This window comes from Malassezia pachydermatis (assembly GCF_001278385.1).
Source record: "Malassezia pachydermatis strain CBS 1879 chromosome Unknown scaffold2, whole genome shotgun sequence".
Taxonomy (NCBI): domain Eukaryota; kingdom Fungi; phylum Basidiomycota; class Malasseziomycetes; order Malasseziales; family Malasseziaceae; genus Malassezia; species Malassezia pachydermatis.
In genome coordinates, this window is record NW_017253139.1 from 323,221 (window position 1) to 341,527 (window position 18,307).

Below are 18,307 nucleotides of genomic sequence, written 5' to 3' on the forward strand. Positions count from 1 at the left end.
GGAGGGGGACAGGGGAACGATCGAATAGGCCAGCAGCGGATAAAAGAAACGGTGCTAAGCTGTCGGGATGCCTGATTGCGTATCTTCTGGCAAGGATGCAGGGGCAAGGTTCGTTACAGGAGGTCAATAAATCCATCAAGAACAATCCGTACATCTTCCACCGCACACAAGTCTTCGAGGAAAGGACACAAGTCTGTCAGCTCAGTGTCATGAGGGTCGTTGAACCAGCTGGATACAGGTACCGCATTGGTCGGGTGGAAAATGTAGGAGGCCGGAGAATTGTCGAGGATGATGGTATCATTCAATGGACGGCCCAGTTGAGAGAGATCTTTTACATAGGTACCATGGTGGTTGTAGCATGACTCACGGAAAAGACGGTGACGAACGACCTGGTGGATATCCAAAATGTCGATCACAGGGTCAGCATATTTGTTCAGACTGGCTGTAAAGATCACCACTTCGTATAGTTGGCCCATAAGACGCATAAATTCGTCCACACCCGGTCGTTTGATCACATAGACATTGTGTACCACACCTTCGATTTCCACAGGCACAACGAAATCCGCGTTGGGTACCATCTTGAAACTGCTGTGCACAAGTGTCTCGTCCAAATCAAGGACCAAGCATTTTCGCGAAGCCTCCAGGCCCGTCGCAGGGACGAGCAACGGACATGGCTGGCCATATTCATCCACAGGGATACCTAGGCCACCTTGTTGAATCAACTGCTGCTCTTCGGCAATCATCTCTTGCTCCAATTCAGGGTCAATGTACCCGGCCGCCACAGGCATACCATTTTGGGGGACTTGCGTAATGATGTCCTGGGAAAAGTCGTCCAAATCATCAGTCATATCAGAGCTGCCTGCCGACGTAGCCATGCTACTGCGGTTCCCCGCACTGGGCACGGTAAGCACCGCCGAGTTCCGCGTAGTGTCAGCCATGTTCGCCGAGGAATCACCCATGTGCGTAGACGCACGCATAGACGGTGTTTTCATTGGTACAGTTTCCGCCGCATGAAGCTCGTCTGCCGGCGTGGCAGGGAGTGTCGACCGCCTGTGACTGGCGGACGGCGGAAGTGACGGCGTCTTTTTATCGTGGCCATCCACCGCAGCGGCCACAGTCGAAGATGAAGAACCACATGTCATCATCGCAAACCACTTGCGGAGTCCACGCAAACGCGTATCCGGACCTGCATCGGCCGCTTGTGTGTCATCCATGGCGGGCGCAGGCGGCCGTGGGCCAGGTTGGGAGCGTGGCCCAGAAGGTGGCATGGCTCGTGGGCGCAATTCCATGTTCTGCATAGAGTGCGACTCAGGCATAAGAGGCGCAGGGGATGAGGTATGCTGAGCCACTGCCATGTGCGATGAAGACGAGGAAGGCGTCATCGGTGCTAGCGGAGGAGGTCCCTGGCCATGTGCATAGGACGTCCGACGCAGAGCTACTGCGGTCGACAAGCCTTCGTCGGCATCAGACTGTGTGACTTGTACAGCTGGTACATGCATGCTGGAGCGTGAGTTGGCATCCGCAGAGGCAGGGGCATCAGAGTACATCTCCGACGAGGTGGGGCTCTCTTCTAACATGGGGCGCAGGGTAGCGCCTCCTTGTTCGGAAGCGACCAAAGCCGATTGCCCCCGGATAGGCGCACCGAGTGACAAATTGGACTGTGCAGCGCCCGACACGGGACGCGCTGGGCGTATGGTACGTGTCGACATGGAGCGTGATGCAGACTCCGGTGTGGATGAGGAGGCTGATGCTGCTTCGGCCCCCGGTACAGCAGGTGGATAAGACGAATGTCTTCGTGCTGGTGTGTCGGATGATGGTATGGTCTGACTCATAGTGACCTACACCTGAAAATCGACAGCGTGTTAAACTTGGCACGAAGGCACGTCCTGGGGAAAATCTCGAGACGCGAAATGTGAGACGCTCTCACCTAAAAAGCGGGCGGCAAATTTTGACTTGCCAGGCTGGGCCAGTCCGCTACCGTGCCAGGCAGGTCTTCGTGGGCCACGGCATCACATGATAGGCTTGCGCGAAACCAGCGCCCTTGGCTGCACGTGGCGCTGGGGAGGCTGGCCGGCACCAGCCAAAATCTCAAAAAAATGATCCAACTCGCAGCCCATCCGTGCTCGCACGGTGACACGCGGATTGAGAAGGATGAGCGCGAGTCGTACTACGCAGGCTGCGTCAGGGAGCGACTCGGAAGACGAAGTGGTACGTTCTATATAGGCTCATCGCAGGACTTTATCAATGTCGAGTTCGATTTTCAGGCGCCCAACGAGATTGATTTTCAAGCGCTGAAGCGACTGTTCCAGCAGCTTTTCTATACACACGCGCCCCAACTGGATCTGGGCGTGCTGGCCGACCATGTGATCGAGCAAGCACAGAGTCGAGGTGTAGGCACGGTGGTCAAGGTCGACGATCTCGAGCAGGTCCATGATCCGTATGCTGTGATGAGCGCGTTGCTGCTTGGCCCACCCTCGCCCGCGCAGGCGTTGGTGCATTCGTACTTGGCAACGCAGCTACGTCGTTCTGCCTCTGCTCAGTCACTGCTTGCTCTACTCGAACAAGCCTCGGCTGAGAAGCCACTGCTTTTCGTTGTGCATGAGCGTATGATCAATTTGCCGCCACAAATCACACCGCCGCTCATCCAGATGCTGCTGGAGGAGTGCCAGGAGCTGCAGGAAGAGACATCAGCTCCGACGCCGACGCATGCCCTCTTTTTCTCGCGTGCCTTCTCGGCTGATGCGCTCGACGAAGGAGACGACGAGGACGAGGAGCCTACTGGCTTAGCAGGCGCCCGAAAGCGCAAAGCGCGTGGCGCACATGCCCACCCTGACGATGCAGCAGCAGCAGCACTGGGCAAGAGTGTATCGAACAAGAAGCGCACAGGCACCGGCCTGGACGATGGCTTAGGCTCGTTCCACCCAGAAGACGAGCTAATTCGTCCCTTTGCAACGCATGCTCACACGTTCCGTTTCCCAGCGCCGCGTGATGCGCCGGATACGTACGAAGCGCCCATCTTTGGCCGACTCATGGCAGTGCCGTACACGCACCTCCCGGCGATCCTAGAAAAGATGCAGAGTGTGTGGCCTGCGCCCGCCTAAGTTCATACGTCGTTCATTATACATACATAGTGTGCCTACTTACAGGTATGCGTCTTCGTCCATATCGGTATTCGCACCCGATGCCACAAGGATATCGAGACCGTCGCCAGCCTCGTTGACATGCACTTCGATCTCGTCACCTTCCCGCACCTTACCTTGGATCAGGTCCGAGGCAAGGGGGTTCAGCAAGCTGCGCTGGATCAAGCGGTTGAGTGGACGCGCACCATACGCTGGATCGTAGCCCTTCTTGGCAAGCCAGTCTCGCGCGGCATCGTCGACGTGCATGCAAATGCGCTTGTCGTACAAACGCATATCCACTTCGTTGAGGCGGATCGAGACAATGCCGTTGAGCGTTTCCGGTGCCAAGTTGTTGAAGATGATCTGCTCGTCCAAACGGTTCAGCAGCTCAGGCGGGAAGGCCCGCTGCACTTCTGCCATGACTTGGGTACGCGACTCTGTCGTGGCATGGCCCTTTGCGTCCGTCGAACCCGGGGCGTAGAGCACTTCGGCACCCACATTCGACGTAAGGATAATGATGGCCTGGCGGAAATCTACCAGGCGTCCTTGTGAATCTTGCAGACGGCCCTCGTCCAAGATCTGCAGAAGCAGTGTGTGGATACTGCGATTCGCCTTCTCAATCTCGTCAAAGAGCACCACCGAGTACGGCTGACGACGCACCTGCTCCGTAAGCTGTCCACCATCTTCATGGCCCACGTAGCCAGGCGGCGCACCAACCAGTTTCGATACGGAATGCGACTCACTCAGCTCGGAGCAATTGATCTGGATCAACTTCTCGGAATCAAAGAGGAACTGTGCCAAGCCCTTGGCCGCCTCCGTCTTGCCAACACCCGTGCCGCCCAGGAACATGAACGAAGCGAGAGGGCGCTTGGCAGAGTTAAGACCAGCGCGACTCAGACGCACAGCTTGGCCAATGGCCTGAAGAGCCTCGTCCTGGCCAACAATACGCTTGCGCAGCTCATCTTCAATGCCCATCAAACGCTCGCGCTCGCCCTTGAGCAGATTACGTACAGGCACGCCTGTCATTTTCGCCACAACCGCCGCGATATCATCACTCGTCACTCGCTCATGGAGCAGGGTATTCTTGCGCTCCGCATGCTCTTCTTCCTTCGGCAGCTGCGCCTCCAGCTCGGGAATGCGGCCGTACTGCAGCTCGGCCACACGTTGGAAGTTGCCTGCACGTGTGGCCTGCTCCAATTCAATGCGCGCCTCTTCCAGCTGTTCTTTTGTGGCCTTCACTTGGTCGAGCTTGTTGCGCTCTTCCATCCATGCGGATGTAAGCACTGCGTTCTCACTCTGCTTCTCACGCAGCTCCTTCTCTACCGCTTTCTTGCGGTCCTCCGAGAGCGGATCTGCTTCATGACGAAGCGACTCAAGCTCAATTTGAAGCGTCAAAATATCACGATCCAACGTCTCAATAGACTCAGGCTTGCTTTCCTGTTGCAGACGCAACATGGACATGGCTTCGTCCAGCAAGTCAATCGCGCTATCCGGCAGCTTGCGCTCGGTCAAGTACCGCGACGCATAGTTGGCCGCTGTCACCAGCGCACCATCGCTAATGCCCACACCATGGTGCACTTCGTATCGCGAGCGGATACCTCGCAAAATGGCAATGGTAGACTCAGGCGATGGCTCCAGCACCGAGACCGCTTGGAAACGACGAGCCAACGCAGGGTCCTTTTCAATGTACTGACGGTACTCGTCGTACGTCGTCGCACCAGCACATTGAAGCACACCGCGTGCCAGCATAGGCTTCATCATATTCGCCGCATCCACCGAACCTTCCGCCTTACCGAGGTTCAAAAGCATATGGAGTTCATCAATAAATACAATGACTTTTCCGTGCTCAGCCTCAATATCGCTGAGTAGCGCCTTAAACCTTTCCTCAAAAGCGCCACGAAACGAGGCACCCGCCAGAAGAGCGCCAAGATCCAACGCACAAATACGTTTGTCTTGCAGTGACTCAGGCACCTCTTTGTTCACAATACGCTGCGCCAAGCCTTCCATAATGGCCGTCTTGCCTACACCGGCCGGACCGACAAGCACAGGATTGCACTTCGTACGACGAGAAAGCACCTGAATAGCACGTCGGATTTCACTATCACGGCCAATGACCGGATCCAACTTGCCTTCGCGTGCGAGTTTGGTCAAATCTTGCGAGTACTGCGCGAGCGTCTCGCCAGGCTGCGCCCCCTGACCTTGCATATTCATGCGCATACCAGGAAATCCACCGCCACCACCCGGTGGCTGTTGAGCACGCACAGCGGATATGTGAAGAGAACGTAGGGACGACCTGGTGGCAAGAGGCACCCGCGCCACCATGGGCGTTGAGGCTGTTGCCACACGCGCCCCAGCTACAATCCTAGCTGGTTGTGCACGCAACAAAGACAATGTAGGAAGTTTTTGAAGGGTTGACATTCAGAAACAGAATCACCAGCGCGCGCGGAGCTTGGGGAAGAGTGGTATTTATGTGCCTGGCCATTCTGGATGGTCTGGCCGAGAACCATCTCGAACGCACGGCCCAGCATATGCTTATGTAAGCAGATAAAAAGAAGGTGCGTCGTCGGTACCTTGTGGTTCACGAGCGCGGATCGTGTAAATTCTCGCGTGTGACAGGTGCCATGTTCCCCTCACGTGTACCTCTAGGGAAAAACGCGGAGGCTGCGCCTCGTGTATGCCAGCGGTGTGAAAAGCCCGGACATGCTATCTATGAATGCAAGAATCCGCGGCCGTACAAGTCCAGACCGACACGGTCCCAAGTGCTCAAGAACCCAGCCTTGGCCGAGAAACCGCCATCACGCACGACAGAGATTCGAAGGTGTGTATGACGAGTGTACGAGCTCACAATAGGCCTGGCCTAGCTACAGAAATCCTGGAAGAGCGCGAGAAGGCGCGTAAGGATTCGGGGCGCTATGAAACACGGAGCAGATCATCGTCCGTTTCCTCTACGGACTCATACAGCAGCCATCCGTCATCGTGCAGTACATGTACACCCATGTCACCACGAGAGGAAGACCGACGGTCTCGATCACCTTCTCCTATTCGACGACGTTATGATACCAGTCCATCCAATAACGAAACCCGGAAATAACTTTGCGCCCTACTTTAGCATTGCTTTTAAAATAAAACTCTTTTGATACCCTCTTTATGCCTACAGATCTACCGACACACCCTCACCTTCTCAGAAGGCAAGAACAATTGGGATTGCCGCCATGCAGATAGACGTATGGGATGCATCAAACCAAACTTTTGACGGTCCCTCGCCGAATTGGCTTCAAATCCACTTTTTCCTGAACTAGGCTGTGGCACCAACCAATAGTATGGAAAAGAAAATTAGACGCGCATAACTCGAAAAGAGATTTTGGAAACGCCTCCCGTTGCTAAGTGACCATCTTGCACGCTCCTGTTGCCCTGTGATGCTCGATCCGCCGCTGTATTCCCAAAAGAAGGCAGAGGGGGTCACTACAGTACAACCATCAGGTCATAAGGCAGCGCCCAAGGCTGGGTCGGAGACAAACAATCGTACCAAGTCCCAGGACCCTGCCGCCAATGCGTCAACAGCCTCAGGCTCTGGCGTGAAAAAAGCACGATCTCAACAAGCCCAATCCTACGCTGCAGCACAGCAAGCGAACGCGGCACGCCGAGAAAGAGAAGAATGGGAGCGTACCCGTGGTGCTGGCAGCAATGTACTTTTATGGTATGAAGATCTACGGGTCAAGCGTTCTCGTATCTTGGACCATTTTAAGTGGACAGCGCCGGAAGTAGTACCACCGATTGAGGAGATCCTGGCCAAGGAGTCGGAGCCACAGGAGGTCATCGGCATGGATCGTCTTCTTGACTGGGGTTTGTGCGATTATACGATTCTGCCTCGGACGCTAGGCCGTGGACGTTTCTCTACGGTTTACCTTGCCGTGAAGAACGGAGAGCGGTACGCTGTAAAGCATACACCTCTATTCCCGCACCATGAACTAGTAGCGACGCGACTCCTTCGCGAGCCTACGCTACTGGCGGAGCTGCCACCTCATCCCAACTTGGTACAAGTGGTAGAGACGATTCGTACGCCTGGTCACTTTTACCTGGTGGAAGAGTTCTTGGAAGGATATGTCACCGTGGAAGCACTTATCACGAAACTTAATATCACAAAGCCGCCCGCGGCACCTGTGCTTCCGTATGATGTCGCTGAGAAAGTCTTTGACCAACTTGTCTTGGCCCTGCATGCCATTCACACCCCGTTGCGTGTGTGCCATCGCGACGTGAAGCCTGAAAACATTCTTGTGCACCCAGAAACACTCCAACTGAAGCTTCTCGATTTTGGATTGGCAACGCACTTTAGCCGCAGCCGTGCGAAGCTAACCACATGCTGTGGCAGTCCCGCCTTCCACTGCCCCGAGATTGTGGTGGCGTTGTCGCAGCCGCCTGGTACAAGCCCATATTGGGGGCCAGAAGTGGATGCATGGACTTGTGGCGTCACATTGTTGCGGTGTCTCTCAGGTATCCGTTACCCCTTGGGTACGACACACACATCGCCGGCAGCCATGGCAAGTCGTGCGAAAAAGGTTTTGGCGTCGCTTCCTGATACGCAGCTTCGTCACGATATCTCGCTCCTGTTGGATCTCGACGCTGAACAGCGTATGCAGAATTTCCAAGACATTGCCGATCGGATTCTGAACAATATGAGCAAGCCACCCGTACGCACCCGTCGCGAAATGAAATGCACGTCCTTCATTCCTGCACCGCCTCAGCATGCTATGGTTTTGCCATTGGTACTGACCAAGGAAACAGAGCTTTATCGGATGGGGGATTTGCCATTCCCAGGCGCCTCGTCGTACTCGCAAATGACGCTTTTGAACACGTCGCGTCAGCCCAGCCAACGAGTGCTGTCGTTTATCAAGTACTGCTTCCGATGTGCTGGCATTTTGTATCATACCATTCCCATCCACAAGGCAGCCGAGGAAGCGTCTATAACTTCGCACCCGAACTGGCGTCCTGAGGCATTGACCTCGTGCACATTCCAGTGTGTAGTGGAATTGCTCGAAGACGAACAAGTGGGCCCCTTGTCGCAGCTGTACAATTCCGTCATGTCCCTGTTTGGCCAGCAGAAAAAGACGGAGCACCTGGTGAAGCTGCCTTCACGGGCCTTGGACCCTACGGCGCGAGATGAAGCAGTACGTCCCAGCAGTGGCCCCTCAGGTCGGCAGGGCCGCCTGAAGATGCTGGTGTTCTACATGGTCGTGGCCTTCCCAAGCCACGGCAGTGAGACGCCCTTGCCTTCTAATATGGACTTGCCTACGCCGGAAATGATCTCCAATGCGCTCCAGCACCGTTTTGCGCCAGCGAAGATGCAGACACCTTCAGCTTCGCGCCGAGCAAGCTCCGAAGAGCCGGAGCTGTACATTGATACACAAGTGGATCGACTGCCTAAGCCGCAAGTCGTCAGCTCGCCGCGCCATGGCCACCGAACGAAGTCAAGCGCGCCACGTACACCAAAGCTCCCGCCGCGCCATGGCCACCGAACGAAGTCAAGCGCGCCACGTACACCAAAGCTCCCGCCGCGACCCAAAACGGTGCAAGTATACGTGTCCGATGCGCGTGTGTTGCCATACGTACGGGGCGCGTTGAGCAACGGTGGCCTGCTCAAATCCAATTCGTTTGCTACCTCTGAAAGTAGGCCGGCCTCGCCATCGCCCTCTACGCCGTCCCCTCGCTCGGGCAGTACGACCCCGGAACCAAAACACGATCGTATTGGGCCTCATGAACTGGGTACCTCGTTGGAAGCGATCGAGAGTTCGTGTCGCTCCCTGCTCGCTCGTCGTATCTCGCCCGATCGTGAAGATGTGGATGATACATATGCCCATCAGCTGTACATGCTAGTATACCGATTGTACCGTGGTCTCGAGATCACCTTGGAAGGTGATCATGCCGACGCGTTGCAGCAGGAAATGTCCAAGTTGAATTTCCGGGCGTTGTCCGTGCTAGGACCTGTGCTAGCCCTGGTCAGCGAGCATGATCGAGCGCCGAATTCGCCCACTCGACCGAAAGATGTGCATGCGTTGAGCACTACAGGCAGTTTGGCCCTTGGTATCCTTGAGCTGTTTAGTGGTAGCAGCAGTGCCAAGGAAATGTGTTTGGGCTTCCAGGAGCAAATTGAGCGTCTCAGTTTGGCATGGCGTGCGCAGGATTATGAGACGATACAGCCGGATATGGACACGGTAGCGATGCTGGCGTGTGATGGCCCGGTCCTCGTCCAAGCCGCGTTAGGCCAGCTCCAGCGTCTGGCGAATTTGGTCCCTTCCATTAAAACACGCAAACCGCTGCCGCTGATCGAGTCTGTCCTGGGCCCCTTGTACCCGGGTGTGTACCGTGACGTGATTGTGGATGCCTTGAGCACTATGGACGATTTGGACACACGCGAGGACTTGGCTACGCAGGCTGCGATCGTGCTGGGTGAGTTGATTTTGGGTCTCTCGTCCCTGGCGCAGCAGGTGGACGAAGAGTCGCGACCTCCGTTGGGCAATACATTTATGGAGGCGCTCTGCTTGCTCATCCCCTACTTACCAGTGCCCCTGGAGAGCCAAGGATCAGCGTCCCCGCTCCTCTCGATGCAGTCAACCAAGACAGAAGGCATATCCCCACGTATCACGGTGTGGAACATTGTACGAAAAACGCTGGACCAGTTGGACATTGACTTGGGCGAGCGGTGCTTGGGCCCCTCTGACCTGACACATCTTCCACGTGCGCCGCCGTCGTACGAAAATTCGCGGGGCTACTTCCTTGTACTGGTGCATTTGCTGGCCTATGAAGCATTCATGACACGTGTCAAGGGCAGCACGCGCGAGCGATTGCGTGTCGCAACCCGATCACGCAAGCGTCTGTCGGATCCGCAGCATTGGAGCACCGATGTGGCGCAGGAGCTCTTGAGTCGTTTGGCCTCGGTGATGCCAGGTACATTGGTACCTGGCTTGGGCCCCATGGATGTCACACTCTCAGCTCGTACATTGGCCTGTGTGCACGATGTGGATTTGTGCGATGCGATTCTCGCCATGTCGCAGTGGTGTGTTCATGCGCTGGCCAACGATGCACGAACACGTACGCAGCTGGACGACGACTGTGCAACATTCATGCTACGGGTCCTTGCTTCGATTGCCACGTACAGTTCAGAGGCACGGCTACGCCAGCCGGCCTTTGCTCTCGTAAGCTGTCTACTGTGCTACCACAGCAGTGACGATGTTACGCTACGCTTGATACGTGAGATGATGGCGCCTGAAGCGCCAGCGCCGCTGCGTGGCGGGACCGTTCACCTCGTCCGCGACTTGGTAGCCGATCGACTCGACCGTTTGGAAGCAGGGATCGTGTACTCAGACGCACTCTTGGCCGATGGCCGGTTGTGGCGGGCGTGGAATGACGAGCTGTTTGTGCTGCCGAGTGGCCAGCCTACCCCTCCGCCAGAGCGACCTGAGAAGCCCAAGAAAGAGGAGGCGGCGAGCGAGGAGGATGACCTTGCTCCGCTCACCGCATACCTGACACAGCACCTGACCTACTTGCAGGAGTGCTGCTCTCTCTTCTATTATGTGCATGTGCGTGATGCCTCGCACAACTACACCGGCATGCGAGACGGTGCCACGTATGTGCGCTTGGTTGAACGCTTCGTACAGCCATTGGCAGCGTGGACGACACAATGGCAAACGTATCTTCAAGAACATTCTCTGTCCAATGACACCGCATTGATGGGTCTCGCACTTCTGGAGACAGCCGTAGCCCGACTGCAGCCATCAGGGGACGGAAGTGCAGGCGCCAAGTAGTAGAACCAAACTACGTAGCATGTAAACTATTTTATGTATACCGAAGAACAAGGCGTCGCGTCAAGTGCGTTTTTATGCCGACGCCTCCGCCGTCTTCTTGTTCTTCTTCTTCGTCTGGCGCACACTGGTAGCCAGCAGAGACTTGATCTCCTCACTCTGCACCTCCTTGTCACTCTGCACCTTCTCAGCAGAGTACCACGTCGGGGCAGGGGTAAGACGGATCGCACCCTTCGCGTTCACAGCCACAGTGAAGAACACCTGCGCAGTGATCGCCGAAGCGTTCGCGTCCACCAACACCTGGAAAGGCGTCACCAGGCCGTGGTTCGCGCACTCCTGCACACCCATACGAGCACGCTTCTCGTCCTCCAGCGCACGGAGGTTGAAGGGGAAGGCGCCAGCCTTCTTCTGGATCTCCGAGAACACCTTGCGCGAGGTCGCCATCTTCAGCAGGTAGGTAGCATTGGTCTTGCGGTAGATCGAAGTGAACGTGTCATCCGACTTGCTCTTGCCGTCCGCCGAGGTAGTCACGACAATGTCCACACCGTACACTTCGTTCTCCTCCAGCTTGCAGGCATCAGGGCGCGAGGTGCCATCACCACCGAACGCGATCTTCTTCTTGCCCGAGATCTCGTCCTTGGCGAACTGGTTCGTCTGCATACCGTCCACACCACGCACATCAAACTCCTTCACGGTCTGCTCGACCTGCTTCGCAATGTCGTGGTTCAACATGCCGGGACGCATCAGGCGAATGGCCACATCAGCCGCAGTGTGCGCAGCCTTAAGCACGTCCGCAGCACGGCCCGTCACAGGCTTCTCAGCGCTGGCGCCGACAACCACCGTCTCACCGACAACGGCCGCGTAGCCGTCAATTTGCGCACCAAGCTGGAACTTGACCACATCGCCGGCCTGGAGCGCCGTCTTCGAGGCATCGTCACTCGGCAGCGGAGCATAGTTGCACACCACGTTGTTGATCGAGACTGTCGTGGGGAACGCAAGACCCTTGGCCATCTTCTTGTCCTTGTACACAGCCGAAGTGCCCTGCTCAACAGCCTCGTCACCGAGCTGCATAAGCTCCAGGACCGTCTTGCCCTCCTGCGCAGCATCGATCACAGTGCGGATGGCCTTGGCGGCAATCTCACCGGCCGTCTTGTACTTGGTCAGAGTCACGTCAAAGTTGTCTGCGGCGTCCGTCATGGTAGAATAACGTCTCTGGATGGAGGGCCGTCGACGTCTTACGCAAAACGAGAAAAGTATGCACGTGACGTACAGGGGCGGGGGAACGGTACGCTGAAGTTGGCTCGGACCAGCCTGCTTTCCCCACATGGGCTGTAAAGTCGCCGCCCCTTCATGAATCCATTAAAAAAAAAAAAAAAAAGCTATAGAATTACTTGCCAGCATTTGGTCGTAACTTGGACATCATCTTCTTGATCCCATTCATACCTGGGACACGGCCGTTGGATGAGGAAGTTTGGGATGAAGAAGGCTCCGTCTGGAACCGCGCCAAACTGGAAGAGTCTGGCACATTGACCAAGGGACTTGCAGTATGTCCACGACGTGCACGACGTGCTGCCGCACGTTGCCGCTCTTCATTTTGCAAGCGTAGCGCGAGAGCATAGTCGTCAGACTCGGTACTATTCGCCACATTGCTTTGATCTACCATCCGGGCCCATTCTGCCTCGGAGCGGATGACCTGCTGGAACTGGCCATCAAAGTACCGCGTCTCTTGTCCGGTGGTGTCTTCCAAACTTTCCCACACAATCTTGTCCTCCATCAAAAAGATGGAATCAGAGACCAACGTGAACAGGGATGGCGTCGACATACTGCCTTCGTCCGCTCGACGGTGGTACAGCACCGAGAGATGCGAGTTGCGGAACAGTACAGCCAACTGACCAGGTGCGAGAATTCGCTTCAGGGCGACAACACCGGCCGGTGTGAGCTGTGTCTTGTACTGCTCCAAGAATGTACGCACGAGCTGCGGCAACGAACCTGTGTTCATACCCGCCATATTCTGCGACAGGAGCATCGTCGCATTGTTGTAGCTGCCGACCTGCGTAAGCGCAGCATACGTTGACGAATCTGTCGGATCGGCGATCCAGCCATGTAAGAGCGGTACACGAGCCACACGGAACAAGGTCAACTCGCCCGAAGAGGCAGCGCCCGTATCGGAGCCAAATTTGTCAGGCGCATCGAAAAACACGTCCACTTGGAATCCCTTGAGCATCTTCGGCAGCGTGCTGAGCACCAGACTCAAAGCCGAAGGATCCAAGGCGCCGTTGCTGCACTCCATGATATAGTCCGTAAGCAGATCAGAAAGGTAGGCATATGACACCGCTGGGCGGTCAGGCGGTGTAATGTGCAGCTGCTTCTCCAAGAGGAGCAAATTGCACAATGCAATGAGTGAACATGGCCCATTCTCGTTCTGCATAATGATCTTCGTCTCCGTCCCGCGCCACACAATGTCCTTCAGCGCCCATTGTGTATCATCATGCACGTTCGCCGAGGCCAACGACTGGGCGAGCTGAGCATCTGCGTCGATTTGTGCCTGTTCTTGCGCCTTGGTGGCGCCAGCGTGGGACGGCGGGGCTAGTGCGGCGCCTGTGGTGGCGCCGAGAGCCGCAGGCTTGGCATACGACAATCCCGTGTGTGCAGGCACTGTGCTAGGCACATTCGACTCAACTGGTGTGACAGTACTGTAGGTCGACGTGGTAGGCACGTGTGTCGTTGTCGTTGACGTCGTCGTCGAGGCGGTGGAAGGCGACATGTACGAAAGAGGCTGTGTGGAAGAAGCCATAGAGGGCGAGGCGCCTGTATGCGTTGTCGTCCCCAACTCAGGCATAGGCTCAGACGCGGCATAAGGGTTTGCCGACGTCGGCGCAGGGGATCGGGCCGAGGTGTCCAAGAAGGGATTGTGATGGTGTTGGGGACTGGATGTGCTGACAGGCGATCCCACGGACTGTGACCATGCCTGGTTCACAGGACGAGCATCGCCAAACCCGCCAGGCAAATTGCTGGAGGAGAAGGGGGTGTACGAGTCTGTCATGGTGTGATGGGACGATCCGAACGCGTCAGGGGCGGCAGGTGCTGGCGCTGTGGCTGGCATCGGTGTGGTCAAATCGAGGCCCAGCAAGTCGTCCATCGCACTATGACCGGTCTTTGCGGGCGGCGGGGCCGCCTTGGCCAGAAACGGGTTGTGGGAGTGTGATTCCGCCATGGCAGTCTGGAGGAGAAACGTGAGCCAGGCAGCAGCGCAGTGCAGATCGCACGGCCCGTGGAGGCCACGTGGTTGGGCTGGTACGGAGTGCATCGGTCGGCTGTACTGCATCTCTCCGCTGGCATTACACGTCGCACTGGTCCGTGTGTGGTACCTGGAACGATGAGTGAACTGATGGTACGTGGTGGACTAGCTTATATCAGAATGATGCCTCTTCACTCCCGGAGGATGTAATTGATATTGATGTGTTTGAGCAGCTGCTCGACATGGACGAAGACGATCGTGAATTTAGCCGCAGCTTGGTATGGAACTACTTTGAGCAGGCCGAGACGACATTTGACAAAATGGATGATGCCTTGTATGTGTTGGGTTCTGGCTAACGGTGTAGATCCAAGCAGGAGCTGATTGAGCTGTCGACATTGGGCCATTTCCTCAAAGGCTCCTCGGCTGCCGTGGGCGTGATCAAGGTACGCAATAGTTGTGAGGCGATCCAGCACTATGGCAACTGCCATGAGGCAGATGGATCGACTGTCATAAGCAAGGAACAAGCGCTGGATCGTTTGTCTCAGACTGTGAAGAAAGTCAAAGACGAATACAACGAGGCGGCAGCGACGCTGCGTGCCTTTTTTGGTGAATAAGCACGGTCTGGCCAGCAGGCCCAAGTAGTTCTTGGCTTAGCGGCAGACCATGCCCAGATGTATCTCTAATCATGCTATGTCATTGCGGTTGCTACTGTGGTCCTTGTGCCCTGCAAGAGTGGTTAACATGGCATGGATCTCCTCTGCGGCTGCCGTACATGCAGTCACGGGACCGGTACTCCTGTCGATGTTAGTATCACAGTGGCGGCCCAAGGCCTTATGTCACCATACCAGTTTGTATTCAATAGATACTCTTCCACGTTGGTAATGTCTTCCCCGAGTGCGTTTTCTTGTAGGACAAGGTAGAGGTGCTCGCTCGTTTGGACACGCACCGTCGGGAAACGATGGACCAAGAAAGTGCGTGCGTGTCGCAGTGCTTCGGCTTGGAGGGTGGGGTGAGCGACCAGCGAAACGCAGCTGCAGCGTAAGTAGACCGCATGGACGTACATGTGCATCGAGGCGAGAAGGCGCGGCACGCTCTTCAGCTGCGCGACATGCGCACAGCACAGCGTTAAGGTACGTGCCAAGCTGCGGTAAGTGGTAGCGATACGTACATAGCATCCACCGGGCGATGTATGTGCACATCGTTCTCCAGCAACACTTGGATCGTTTGCAACGTCGGGACGACAATGCGATTGTCCCTAGCATGCATGGCAGCCTGCTTGTGCAAGAGATGGAATACGTCGCCTACGCTAGCATCGGAGGCCTGCAATGTCCATTGGACCAACGCACGACCGGCTTCACTCAGCGCTCTGTCGGAGCGTGTGCTAATGGTGCGTGTGAGCGTACGCAAGAGACTGGCTCGGTAAGCATCCAGCGCTAGCAAGGGCAGAAGTGTAGAGAACGCATACTCAGCCTCTCGACACTGGCTGGGTTCGGTCAGCACGGCGTGCCATACTGCGCGATCCGGCATGGCGCTGTGGGCTGTCATAAGCTGCATAGCATGGCACGCATCCACACGGATGGTATCGATGCGCTCCATGACCATACCGCTCATGGCTACACATACACGCTCGACCATCGTAGGCTCGATCGTCTCGTTGCTATGCACCAACGCAGCCAGGGCCTGAGCGCTAGCCGAGCGCACCCAGGAGCCCACGTCGCCACGCTGGTCGGTCGTCGTGTCGTGCAGGCCGCAGAGCAGCGCCTCAATCACGCGTGAATCCAACGAGCCACAAGCCAGCGACGAGGCGACATGACGTCGAACATCGACCGACGGGGCATACCGCGGCGAGGCCGACGTGAGTAGATCACAGAGCAACGCACGTCGGTCGTCTGCCTCAGCGTCCCACTTTCCCAAGGCACGCACGGCCGTCTGCTGCTCTTCAGTGGTCAGACTCGGCCATGCGTACAAAACGCGGTGCATGTAGTGCGCCGCGTAGGCATCGGACTGCCATGCGTGCCAAGCTGCCGCTGCCGACTGCTGCACATCGTCTTCGGGGCGTGCTGACGCCGTACGTAGCAGTGCATCTCCCGCTTCGCGATCGTCCGGCGATACGTGCTCCGCACAAAGTGCCCACAGACGGCAAGCCGCACCGAGGACAAGTGCACTGCCAGACGTACGAAGCACCGTAGAGGGGAGCGCTGCGACGATATGCGCACCATCGCGAGCCAACGATGGGAACAACGGCACGATGGCTACACATGCCAGAAGAGCCCCATGCACTGAATCGCCATGCGGTGCAGAAGCACGCTGTTGCAGGATCTGCATGCACGATGCCACGTAGGACGGCTCGGCCTGAAGCAGCGGCGGTACAGCGCTGGCGGCCAATGTGCGAATCTGAGCATCCCAGTGCCACAGGGCGCAGTGCAGGAGATGGTGGCGAAGAGCAGAGCGATACACGTCGTATGGCGCCAGCGATGCGACGCACTGGAGGTACGCATGCCGCAGACTGCCCACCGCGCGGAAATCCGTGAGACGCAGGACATGGATGCCATGCGGTACAAGAGAAGTCCGACCGACCCACTCTTGGAACGCAGCACTCGCAGCGCGGCGAATCGATACGTCGCGATCGAGAGTCGCTGTGACGACGAGGCATTGCGCCACAGCTGGCGTCACAGTCGCTAGCCTCTGAATCTCACGAGACCGCGCGAGCGACCAGAGCACGTAGCAGCTAGCGTCACGCACACTGCTGCCTGTGGAGCCTGTCGCTCGTCGTACATCGAATGCAAGGCCCTAGAGTAAGTTCGTCACGTAGTACGTACCGTGCATACCCAGTACAGCATGCGAGAGACCCAGGACGTAGGAATCAGACTCCGTCGCACACACTCTGCCAGTGCTAAGTGCACGCCGTGCCACGTCGGCTCCGACACAGCATGCAAGTCAACAGTGCGCAGCGTATACACATGCGCCATGTTCAGCGTCGGGACATCGCTCTGCGCGAGCACCGCAGCAGGCACAGACGACGTAGGCACAAACGCCGTGAGCTTCGCCAGCAACGCCTCTATCACCTGCGACTGCATGTCCAATGGCACACGCTCACTTACACGAGCTACGCCTTTCGCGGCACTGTAGCGCACGCGCGTATCAGCGTGGGAGAGGCCACGTAGCAGGGTATCCATATGCCCATCGACACGTTCATCGTCCGCATCATGTGCCAGCAGTGGCAACGCTAGCCGACTCGCGAGCTTCATGCGGTACCGATCCAGAAGCGTATTCTGCCCGGCCCACGACGTAGCGTGAGCCAGAAGACGAACAATGGCATCGTGATGCGTCTGGACAAACGAGACATGACTCCATTTCGCCATCTTGCACAGCGTTTGCAAAATCCCAGTCGCGAGAAACACAGAGCGTGTCGTAGGAAGTTGCGTCTCTGCCCATACCAAGAACGGCGAGACAAGCGGCCGCTCTGCATCGTGCCGTTGGTAAAGACGTCCCAACACTTCGCTCGCAGCATCGCGCTCCTTACCTGGCCGCGCAAGAAACGAACGCGATATACGCTCAACACGATCCAGAATAGAGACGCCCTCATGCAGCGGAAAGGCAAAGGGGACCAACACGACCAACGACAGCCATAACAATATCATGTACACAAGCTCCCACGGCATAGCCTCTGATGCCTCCAAGACCCGCACGAGAGGCTGAAGGTCATGCACATCATGTGGCAGGAATCGAGTGATGACTTTGTACCCGCGCACCTTGGTATAGGTATAGAGGAGGCGGGCGACGTGGGACAGAGATTGGCGTGCCGGCAAGGGAAGCTCCTTCCATCGCGTCGGCATGGCCTTGATGTGCGCGTGTAGGTACGCAGCAGGTCCAGCTACGAGCTCGTCCAGGTACGGATCCAGCAAGTAGGCCTGCTCTTGGTATACAGTCATCTGGCCATGAGCCTACAGGCACGTACCTCTTTTTCCAGCCACACCAGCAACGATTCGTCAGGATGCTCGGTCGCCAGCGACGCTAGAAATTGCCGCTGTTGCGCCATGTACGCCTCGGCCGTCGCAAAACTGGCATGCTCGACAGTCTCATGGTCAAGACCGAGCGGCCCCGCGGCTTCGTCCACGTCCTCCGCGTCGCTGCCCATGGACGTACGCGCAGAG

General features: G+C 56.8%; 8 protein-coding genes across 8 annotated transcripts; 3 read left to right on the top strand and 5 right to left on the bottom strand.

The window, feature by feature from the left end:
- Positions 1 to 113: 113 nt before the first annotated feature.
- Positions 114 to 1,709, bottom strand: Malapachy_2238 (protein phosphatase; the record flags this gene model as incomplete). The annotated part of the gene is made up of 1 exon (XM_018136730.1): positions 114 to 1,709. The coding sequence occupies one exon, from the start codon at positions 1,707 to 1,709 to the stop codon at positions 114 to 116; it is 1,596 nt and encodes a 531-aa protein (XP_017993446.1).
- Positions 1,710 to 2,151: 442 nt separating this feature from the next.
- Malapachy_2247 (hypothetical protein) lies at positions 2,152 to 3,101 on the top strand (the record flags this gene model as incomplete). The annotated part of the gene is made up of 2 exons (XM_018136739.1): positions 2,152 to 2,208; positions 2,235 to 3,101. 2 exons carry the CDS (start codon positions 2,152 to 2,154, stop codon positions 3,099 to 3,101), a joined length of 924 nt encoding a protein of 307 aa, XP_017992851.1.
- A 39-nt stretch (positions 3,102 to 3,140) lies between these two features.
- On the bottom strand, positions 3,141 to 5,441 carry Malapachy_2221 (p-loop containing nucleoside triphosphate hydrolase protein; the record flags this gene model as incomplete). The annotated part of the gene is made up of 1 exon (XM_018136713.1): positions 3,141 to 5,441. The coding sequence occupies one exon, from the start codon at positions 5,439 to 5,441 to the stop codon at positions 3,141 to 3,143; it is 2,301 nt and encodes a 766-aa protein (XP_017992799.1).
- A 1,094-nt stretch (positions 5,442 to 6,535) lies between these two features.
- Positions 6,536 to 10,918, top strand: Malapachy_2245 (protein kinase; the record flags this gene model as incomplete). Its single annotated transcript, XM_018136737.1, has 1 exon — positions 6,536 to 10,918. One exon carries the CDS (start codon positions 6,536 to 6,538, stop codon positions 10,916 to 10,918), a length of 4,383 nt encoding a protein of 1,460 aa, XP_017992849.1.
- Positions 10,919 to 10,990: 72 nt separating this feature from the next.
- On the bottom strand, positions 10,991 to 12,112 carry Malapachy_2222 (proliferation-associated protein 1; the record flags this gene model as incomplete). The annotated part of the gene is made up of 1 exon (XM_018136714.1): positions 10,991 to 12,112. The coding sequence occupies one exon, from the start codon at positions 12,110 to 12,112 to the stop codon at positions 10,991 to 10,993; it is 1,122 nt and encodes a 373-aa protein (XP_017992798.1).
- A 190-nt stretch (positions 12,113 to 12,302) lies between these two features.
- Positions 12,303 to 14,129, bottom strand: Malapachy_2253 (hypothetical protein; the record flags this gene model as incomplete). Its single annotated transcript, XM_018136745.1, has 1 exon — positions 12,303 to 14,129. The coding sequence occupies one exon, from the start codon at positions 14,127 to 14,129 to the stop codon at positions 12,303 to 12,305; it is 1,827 nt and encodes a 608-aa protein (XP_017992822.1).
- A 162-nt stretch (positions 14,130 to 14,291) lies between these two features.
- Positions 14,292 to 14,767, top strand: Malapachy_2210 (putative histidine phosphotransferase; the record flags this gene model as incomplete). The annotated part of the gene is made up of 3 exons (XM_018136702.1): positions 14,292 to 14,306; positions 14,333 to 14,487; positions 14,518 to 14,767. The coding sequence occupies 3 exons, from the start codon at positions 14,292 to 14,294 to the stop codon at positions 14,765 to 14,767; spliced, it is 420 nt and encodes a 139-aa protein (XP_017993344.1).
- Positions 14,768 to 14,836: 69 nt separating this feature from the next.
- Malapachy_2252 (tbcd protein) lies at positions 14,837 to 18,291 on the bottom strand (the record flags this gene model as incomplete). Its single annotated transcript, XM_018136744.1, has 6 exons — positions 14,837 to 14,948; positions 14,999 to 15,184; positions 15,215 to 15,295; positions 15,322 to 16,943; positions 16,973 to 18,085; positions 18,112 to 18,291. The coding sequence occupies 6 exons, from the start codon at positions 18,289 to 18,291 to the stop codon at positions 14,837 to 14,839; spliced, it is 3,294 nt and encodes a 1,097-aa protein (XP_017992821.1).
- Between the last annotated feature and the right edge of the window lie 16 nt (positions 18,292 to 18,307).